This window comes from Daktulosphaira vitifoliae, unplaced genomic scaffold, assembly GCF_025091365.1.
Source record: "Daktulosphaira vitifoliae isolate Bord-2020 unplaced genomic scaffold, ASM2509136v1 Scaffold_4, whole genome shotgun sequence".
In the NCBI taxonomy this organism is placed as follows: domain Eukaryota; kingdom Metazoa; phylum Arthropoda; class Insecta; order Hemiptera; family Phylloxeridae; genus Daktulosphaira; species Daktulosphaira vitifoliae.
The window spans coordinates 26441843-26452171 of NW_026099575.1; the positions used below are offsets into that span (position 1 = coordinate 26441843).

Sequence of the window (10329 nt, forward strand, 5' to 3'; positions counted from 1 at the left end):
TCTTCTGTATTTTCCACTGGTAGTGTCCAAATCAACTCATAAATTGCTTAAAAATTATAACAACATACGCCTTAAAAAATTTTCAAACAAATATTTTACTAAATTATTAGGTAAAATCATAATAATTTTAGAAACAAATATTTTAAAATCAGGATTACTAATTGTAGAAAGTATTTTATGATTAAAGCACTCAAGACAAATTATTTTTTGCAATGGCATAAATGAAATTGAAATTCTACTGAAAATAAAACATTTATTGAGAAATAATAAGTTAGACCATTTTTTTAAGTTAGACGTCTAATTAACGAACGATAAAAAGATAACGTAGTCTGATAAGAAACTAGTAAAAAATTACATGATAAATTATTACTAAGTTAGTTACTTTTCTTTGCAATGACGAGGGAATGACCTGAACTCTAGCCAAACATTGAAAGGATTTTATTTATTGAATTTTTTTGATATATTAATACTATAATAATGAAATCAACCAAAGCAACTTGTATGCAAATGTGCCCTATTGAAGAAATAAACATGTAATTAAGAATAACGTGATCGAGTAAACCCTATTTTTCTCTAAAGTATTTTTATTTTAAAGTCGACAGAAACAGAATCTTGTTCACCGGTTAGAATGTACATCAACCAATAATTGTGATAAGAAAAAAATGGTTAAAAGTTTTTGTCGATCAGCAGCTGGTATTTCTATGAATAAACCTTCTCTTTTAAGACCACCACAAATTTTGATTGACACCATTACCTATTTAATAAAAGAGTATATGTTGTTTAATTAATATTCATTTTATAAAATTGATTTAATTAGTTATTTGAAATGTAATAATTTACTTTTATTAGAATACTTCCACAAAATGATGTTTCATTTATACAAATTTATGACTTCATTAATGATAGACTACAGAGCGTTCGACAAGATGCTACAATTCAACAAGTATCTGATATTGAATGGTTAATAATCTTACCTCCTATTGTACGATTTTATGCATATTCTGCTTATAGGTAATTAATAAAATTTGTATTTTACTACTTTAAGCCTCTTCCACATGATGCCACTACAATCATACCACTTTGGTAGTATTTCAAAATGGTGCAACATTTTATGGAACTACGCATCCAGGTAATTTAACAGCTATAACCACCACTACCAATTTAAATATTTTCTTAAACTAATTTGTATAACAACACACATTTTATATTGTTAATTTTATAGAATAATAGTGACATTGTGTGAAAGAAGCTAAATTACAATATTCTAAAGTAATTTTTTATTCAGATGTTATAAATATGATTTAAACCATTTTGATCCGTTTTTAAATAAAAAAAACTTTGATGAATGTATTTTGAAAATACTGAAAATACTAGTAAATGACAACAAGGAATCAAGTGTTGATAATCTGTGTTCTGAAATGGTTTCTCTATTAGTAGTTGCAAATTTAGGAAATTATCACATCTTACAACAAGTTTTGCCATTTATCACAAAAAAGTATGATAATATTTATTACAATATTTTTATTTATACATATTGTTGGCTTAAGCAAAAAATTTCAAGTACAAAATACATAATTTAAAAAAAGTTCATGTATATTTTAATCTCATATGATATTGAACTATTCATATTTTCAAATTTTATAATAAATTTATGTCCTAATTAAAAAATTTTAATTTTATTTGATGGTTACATAGACAGAATGTCAACAAAATTTTTGGAAGGCCTATTATTTTTAACTTTACCCTCTCTAAATTTCTTTATTTTTAATTAATGCAGTTTTTGTGCAATTTTGAATTTACATCTATAAATAGTAAAGTAAATTTGTGCTTCAGTTTGATCATTTATTTGTATATACATAAATCTTAATGTTTATAAAATTATCTATTTCAAAGAAAATATTTTTTCAAACATATACGATAAAAAGCAAAAATTTGATTATGTTTGAAAATATTTTTTATAATAAAACAAATTTTTTGTTGCTCTTGGTAAAAGTAAAGTTTTTTTTATAAGAGTAATCTATTATTTATTTTTTATAATCATAGTTGTTTTAACTGTATTGTATTATTATTATATTAACCTTTTTAATTTTCTATTAAATCTATTTTTTTAAATATGTTGATCAATAGTCACTTTCAAGTCTACAAAAATGTATGTAGACTGTTTACCACATTTTTTTTATAATCTAAATCATTTTTTTTTTTTTAGTATTCAAAAAAATTTTTAATTGAAATACTAATACTATTTTTATAATTTTATTATTTTCAGACATAATTTAATTCATAAAGCAGTTATGTTATCTCTAAACATTATGAATGGATATTTTGGAAAGATAACAAAATTTTTTGATCAATTTCCAATTTTACATCTATGTATAATTGCTGTACAATTACCAGGATTTAGACAGTAAAATAAACTTTTTATATCAATTAAATTAATGACTTAGTGCAAAAAAAAGTGAATTTTTGTCGATGTTCAGATGAGCAGTTTAGATACTTTTCCATTATCTTTTTTATGTAATTTAGTGATTTATATATTAATGTTTTCTTTCAGTTGTAGACATAATAAATTTTATTCATAGGTTTATACAATAACACAATTAAATCATTTTCGTTAATTTATATTTAACTATTTTTGCACTGAGCTATTGTAGTATATATTTTTAATTTTTTTTTTTTTTAGACAAATTTTAAAAGCTATTTCTATTAGCTACAATAGTAAAAATAATTATTTACCCATCAATTTTTTAAAAAAATTAATGCTTCATAATAATGAAGAAGAAACTAAAAATGAATGTCATCATTATGGTCTTAAAATTATTAATGATAAAGTTGAAGTAACTAAGACTCTTTTAAAAACTGATGTTAAAGAGGTAATGTTTAACATTTTTAAATTTCTTTTAATTTAATATAGTCGGTGTAACTGCACAAGTTTTTGGTAATCGTGTTTGATTTATCATAAATATTCATCTTAAGAAAAAAATTTTTTTTTTCTTAAATAATTTTTCAACCTTCTCTATTTTTCTTTTTTGGATGAGCCTACTTGTTAAGAAAATTATTTCCTACTTTTAAACATTATAAAAACTATAATATATTAAACATATAATATTGCCAATGACTTTGAATAAATTGTCAATTTTTGTACGAAATTTGTGGGCAAATAACTTACATCAATTTTAACCATACTAATAGAGATACCGTGATTTTTATGATAATTATTAATATCTAGTGCAATATTGAGAAAAATAGAAGTAGTATTCCATTTACTGTAACTCTTTTATTTAACTTAAAGCATAAAGATCAAAATTTAAAAAGTTTGCCACAGTATGTGTTACAATGATGTAAATTACTAGATGTGTGAAAAATACATTATTTTCATTAAATTGATTTTCAGGTACAATGTTTAAAGGAGCTGAAGTTTGATGAAAATATATGTAGTATAATTTTGAATGCTTAATTAGAGTTTGAACTTTAATTTTCTGTATTGAATTTTTTTATTAATAAATTATTTCTAAAAACCTGCACTTTTTTGATAATAATTTTACTTAAAATCCTCTATAACAATAGAACCTATATTATTTTGTTAGAAAAGATAAGGGATTTGTGTAGCATTAAATTCAACTTAAGGATCTAGATATTAAGCAGTGTTTGAAAAACATTATTTAAATGCTCATATTAATATTTGGTGAACAAAATTCACATATTTATGAATTTGAATAATTTTTGGGCTGATCACTTAATTATCAATAATATTATGTTTCCTACAAACTCATCACAAATTGGCATACTGATATTGTATAAAAAATAATTAACTAAAAAAATATACCAGCGATATATATTAAGATACTGTATGAGCTAAAGGCTCTGTTATCTAGCACTGATGAATGTTGATTTAATCACTTGAACTTTAAAAATATGGGGTTGGGTAATACAATACACAAAGTAATAGTCACATTATATGTTTATAATTATTTTCTTTGATTTATAATAGTTCCAAACAAAAATTTTCAATTTTTTAGTAAATGTTTCAAACACTTGTACTAAAGCAAAACATATCATATATGAGATATTGAATAATTCATATGTTATTAACATTTCCTAATTCAGTTGAAGATTTGAAAATATACTAGTATTTAAGTACTACTATATCTAATATATGACACCCCAAACAAAAAAATAATCATCAATTAACTAGTTCATAAATATCATTAACATATTTATAGTACTAAATTTATGCAAAAAATAATATTTTTAAGACAATAAAAATGTTATTAAAATAAAATAAATATAGACATGACCTACTTTTTACAGGTTTTTGTTTGTTGAAAAATGAATAATTTTTAAATAAACTAATACTATATGTCATTATTAAAAATTAAAGCTACTTTGTATAAATATCATTCCATACCCACAAAACTAAAATCCTAATTAATATACATTAGGATTAAAATAAACTTCATAAATGCATAAAGTTTCTTTATGTTAGGTTCCTGAATATTTAATTGTAATCACATTACCTGATAATAATTATACAAGGCATTTGCAATATGTTGCATAATTAGAATTTGTGCATACAAAAGTTTACATTAAAAATTTTCTTTACCTGGTTTAAACAAAAAACATTATAGTTTACTATTTAATTATTTTAATTCAAAAAATATACCTACCGATATAAAATATGGCAAAAAGTCAATAATTAGTATTGGTTTTGGTATCTCTTTTAAATGTTGTAAGAAAAAACTTTTGACATGATGTATTTTTAAGTAAAATTATAATCTTAAAAAGCAATGATAAAAACATTTTAATTTACTATTTTTAGATCACAAAATATTATTATATAACTTATTAAAAATTTCAATATATTTTTACAATTATAAGAAAGTAAAACTAATAAAACAGTTTACCAAAAAATTGTGTAACATATCTTAATTTATGAATTTCTAAACATATGTGAAAATATTTGTTTTAATTAAAATTTTATAGTTTAACACAACATTCAGTACAAGGATAAGATGGTAAATTTAGCTGATATTCGTCTTCTAGTTCTTTAGGAACAAAACGTCCCCCTAAATAATGATACTTTCCTTTAAAACTTTTAGCACAATCTTTGGGTGCAGTTAATGATATTAAAAGTTCTGGATTTATGCCACCGTCTTCAGGTATACCTTCTACACTCCAACCACTTGGAACATCAATACTACAAATAGGCTTGTTAGTATTTTTTAAAGCGTCTATGATTGGCACAAAATTTGGGCGTACTGGAGGCTTAAAACTAAACCCAAATAAAGCATCCACTAATAAATCATACTGATTAATATTAAAAGGGAAATCATTAGAAACTGCCACCTGAGACATGGTACACTGATTAACAAGGTTAAGATAGAGTGGTTTATGAGTACAAACTGGATAATATACTTCGGGATGATATCCAAAAAGTTTCATATGTCTAGCAGCTACTAAACCATCGCCACCATTATTACCTGGTCCACATAAAACTAAAACTTTATTGAAATTATCAGGAGGAAAACACTTGTACACAGCTGTTGCACAACTTAATCCAGCAAGTTCCATTAATTGATCCACACTAAATTTATATTTATTAAATAACTTTTGATCAATTTCAATAGCTTCGTCTTGTTTTAAATATTTTACCATTTTTACTAGACGAACAGGTACTTTTAAATAACTAGAATAACACTTAGTGAAGATGTAGGATGTATTTATCATTTAAAGTCATTAAAAATAAACTAAAAAGTATAAAAATAAAATTATAAATAAATATTTTAACTAATCATGTGAACATCATCATGTGAATATTAATATATCAATTAGAGATGTTAAGTTCGTGAACGAATAGTTCATTTGAACTATTCACTTAGATGAACTATTCTGAACTGTTTCAGTACCTGTAACTTAACAGTTCACAGTTCGAAAAAAATTGGTAGCAATGTATAAATGAAATAGTTCGCGAACTTCTTTAAAAATTCTCTGTGGTTCGTTGTTCGAAATATTGTAAATGGTTAATAGCTGTTTACAATTAAATAACAAATAAATTATATTGTTAAAATATTACACGGTTTTTAATTGTTTAACAATAAAATAAATTTATACTATGTACAAATATTAGATCAGATTTCTGATTTAACTTAGGACTACTGGTCAGTATATCTACCTTGAATTAGGTGATAATAACATGAGCCATGAGAGTATTGATAATAATTTTTTCTTAGTTTATGATGTTCAGATTAAGGGTTAGTTTACAACTTAATTGCCCATAAGTAGTGAACTACAACTGAACTGTGTACTGCTATACTAATAGTGATAAAATGAATAGTTCATTGCCAAACAATATCAGCATGATCAATAAAATTAGTGAACATAAGAATAGTTCATTTGAACTATTCACTTGAATGAACTATGAACTAATGAACTAAACTTTCCATCTCTAATATCAATTATGTTTAAAAGTACAATCAAATGAATTCATTATATGATATGATTCAAAATTAATCCACCTTGGGACAATCATACATTATCATTTATCAACAATTGCTTATAAAACTAGATAAACATATTTTCAAGTGTTACCAACATTCTTAAATAATCTTCAAAACAAAGTAAAAAATAATAATTTTGTTTTTTTAGTAAAATATTAATATATACTGTTTATTAATAGTATAATAATTATTTTGTTATTAAAATTATTATTAAATTTATTTTATTTGTGAAAAAATTATGTTGTTAAACAAAATTTTCATGAATTAATTATTTGTGAGAGTAAATTATGATGTATTATAATGCTTGTATTAATTTGTGTCTATATACCGATAAATTGTAACTAATGTATATTCAGAATTTTGTAATATCATTGAAAATTTAATGCCACAATATAAAAAAGTTTGACTACTTTTAATTGGAACTACATAAATTCTGACACGTTACCTACCCATAGGAGAAGATTCAAAATAGCAACTTTTTTACAAAACTTAACTTTTTCAACTTAACTTTTTAAAATGTTCCGGAAATACTGCATCTTTTAAACATATATCAAATTAATGTTTATGTATGTACTATAAAATAAAAATAAAAAATCTTATCTTCGACTTATTATATTACGTTTTATCTTCTATGTGCAAAAAGCAGTCGGAGTTAAACAAAAATTATGAGTTAATTTTGCTTTTGGAATAATCCACCAATATTTTTAAATTAAACACTATCTACAGATTTGCATCGAAGAATTTTTTATGACATTTATTTTAACCACTGTTAGATATCATCTATACTTGTCTCAACTATGCCACGTCCATACGACCCCACTGTGCTACCGTTTTATTATTGATTTTCCTTCTAATTTTGGTAATGAACCTAAGATTTTAATATTTGCTGATGATACAAAAATTTATATCATAGTATGCTCTTTGGATGATTATAAATTTTTACAAACTAATCTAAATTGATTTATTGAATGGAGTATGTTCAATTTTCTCCCTTTAAACATTAATAGCATATAATATATTTTGTTTGTAATCATTTATAATTAATATATTTCGAGTATTTAATTAAAAAGTGTCTTCAGTTAGAGACTTGGATATTAATTTTAGTTCTGATTTAACATTTACTTTTCATGTTAATTTTAATATTAATAAATATTTAAAAAGGCTTGGCTTTTTTTTAAATAGAACCATAGTAAAATTTAAAAATAAAAGTTGCATAAAATCTTTATATTGCTCTTTAGTTCTCTTATTTGGTCTCCTAATCACACAACCCATATTTCGAAATTTGAGAATGTTCAATTATATTTTTAAAAATACTAACTTTTAAAATGAAACTACCAATTTCCAGGGATACTTTAGTAGTGGACTTCATCGGTCCTGATACATGTGAAATCAGATGTAAATTAGCAGAAAGTATGTTCATTTACGACCTTATAAATTTTAATATTGATTACCCTCAACTACTATTTTAGGTTGGATTTCTTACCTCGGTTCATTTTACTAGAACTCAATTTTTATTTTATGTTCCTAAATTTAAAACCAAATTAGCAGTTGGATCTTTTTTTCCTGGTGCTTTGACACTAGCTAATTCAGTTTGTATGTACTATGATTTGTTCTATACGTCTCGTGATCGTTTTAAAAATAGTATATCAATCCTTAGATCTACTTTCAGTTCATAATTTTGTACTTATATTATAAAAGACTGTTATTATAAGTGTTCTCTTAAGGAAACACTCATTAAATTGAGAATAAGTGTAATTACAGTTTTGACTATTCAAAATTGAATAAAGTTGATCAAAGTTTTTTTTTTATAATATTGAGTACTAAATTTGTCTTATATAGTAAAAATATTATTTTTAATTAAAAAAATTGATATAACAAATTGAGCTATTATGAATTTTAAAATATAAAATAAGTAAATTTAAAATTTGTATGATTTAAAATTTCACTGAAATATTGAACACCTGTTAAAATATTTGTTTAATTAAAAATAATTTTTTTTTTGTTTTAATTAATTTTTTTTTTCTTTGACATCCATTTTCTCGCAGTATAAAAATCGTGAGATGGTTTTTTTAAATATTGTATTACATTTTATAAACTTTAATTTAGTATGAAATAAAATAGGGAAGTCTTTTCGGAAAATTTAAAAAATTGAATTCAAATAAAAAATTTTACATGCTTCTTTAATTTTTTTTNCTCGACCGCACTGTGCTACCGTTTTTTTTTAACTTGGCTATATATAAGTTGTTTATTGGATTTTTATCATAATGCATTCCAAAAGAATGCTTTTTAGCTTCATTATTGTGTACTAAATTTTAGCTACGATTATGGTTTTTGAAAAAAGTTGTACCAATTTTAAATTGCAGAAAAATGTTTTTAGAAAATATTAGGTTCATTGGAAAATAGTTTATTAAGATAATGTATGTTGTTATTTATAATTAAGTTTTATTTTTAAAGAGAATTTACAATTCCTTATATTTTCTAGCTTCATAATGATTGTTTACAGTATTTAATAGACAATATGTTCTAAATAAAGATATTTACTTTTATATTGTAAGTAATTTCTGAAGAAAATTCTCAAAAATTTCGACAGTATTAAATTTCTGGAAATTTTGCAACATACTTTGGTAATTATGTATTTAATATTGAAATTATCAGTGTATTTAACACTGAAATTCATTTTTTTTGTCAAATAAACAAGTTTGCGTTCGTTAAAAAATCAACGCGTTCATTAAAATTTTTTTTCATTTTTGTATAGCTTACCTGCAGTCTATATAATTATTCATAAAAATAAACGTTTCATTTCAGACAAATTTAATTCTTTAAAAAAATATGTAAAAGTCTTACCTTTAGTGGCGTCACAAGGTTGTTATATGAGGGCATATAGATAAAAAAAAAATTTCACTACCTTAAAATTAAAAATAAAATATTGTATATTCATTGTAAATATTTTTTTCTGGGGGAATCTATATATATGCGCAACTAGCTATGATGTTGGTGTGCTGCAGCACCCCCAGCTTTAAATAAGTACTCCTAGTCCTAATTTATTAAAATTATGTGAAAATAGCCCATCACTTGTTTGAAGGAAGATTTTTTTTGTAATTAACAATAAACATAAATAATAAACAATTTTTATTTATAAACGTTCTATTAAAAAAAAGACGAAAGATGTTCGTGTGGTGTACACCACGTTTGCATCGGTCTATCCAAAAACTGTTATATAACTAAATGTTTACAGTATAACAAATTTTTATTTGTTAAGGAGAATTTTTGAAATAATTGATTAGTTATTACACAAGTAAATTTAATTATATACTTGTCCCAGATGCAAAGAAAGGTCAAAAATTGAAAGCAACCTATTTTCAAATATATCAGAATGTTAAAAATTTAAAATTTTATACACAATTTTTCATTTTTGGTTCTGGGTATTAAAATTTATTTTTATTCAAACTATTCAATTGAATAACAAAAACGAATTTGGTATCATCCATTATATTTTAATTCTTATTTGATAAAGAAAGGTTTCATTATTAAACTATACAAAGTTATTTTTCATGATTTCATATACCAAAAACAACTTTTAATATCACTTATTTCACATATTCTTAATTGTGTTCGATTTTGCGATAAGTTGACCAAATAAAAGTCAATAATTTATTTGTTATTTTATACATTTTGGAAGAAATATATTTCTATAAAAATTAGCAATTAATTTCCTTAAAGAATAACCGAATAGATTAATTTTGTTTTAAAATATCAATCATCATATCCTTAGCCTCTACTTAACTATTTGAGATTGTCTCTATTTTACGATTTAACAGGTTAAAACGGTTGGTAA

At 23.3% G+C, this 10329-nt stretch overlaps 2 protein-coding genes across 3 annotated transcripts; one reads left to right on the forward strand and one right to left on the reverse strand.

The window, feature by feature from the left end:
- The first annotated feature begins 232 nt into the window (after positions 1-232).
- On the forward strand, positions 233-3521 carry LOC126904433 (SAC3 domain-containing protein 1-like). Of its 2 annotated transcripts, none has more exons than XM_050683476.1 (7): positions 233-533; positions 580-769; positions 850-1011; positions 1286-1495; positions 2267-2404; positions 2681-2870; positions 3392-3521. In XM_050683476.1, the coding sequence occupies exons 2-7, from the start codon at positions 663-665 to the stop codon at positions 3452-3454; spliced, it is 870 nt and encodes a 289-aa protein (XP_050539433.1). In that variant the 5' UTR covers positions 233-533; positions 580-662; the 3' UTR covers positions 3455-3521. The 2 variants fall into 2 exon arrangements, with proteins under 2 accessions (XP_050539433.1, XP_050539432.1); XM_050683475.1 differs by having other exon boundaries at positions 238-533; positions 596-769.
- Positions 3522-4464: 943 nt separating this feature from the next.
- On the reverse strand, positions 4465-5963 carry LOC126904434 (NAD(P)H-hydrate epimerase). Its single transcript, XM_050683477.1, has 2 exons — positions 4665-5963; positions 4465-4600 (listed from the first exon to the last, which is right to left on the reverse strand). The coding sequence occupies exon 1, from the start codon at positions 5722-5724 to the stop codon at positions 4975-4977; it is 750 nt and encodes a 249-aa protein (XP_050539434.1). The 5' UTR covers positions 5725-5963; the 3' UTR covers positions 4465-4600; positions 4665-4974.
- Between the last annotated feature and the right edge of the window lie 4366 nt (positions 5964-10329).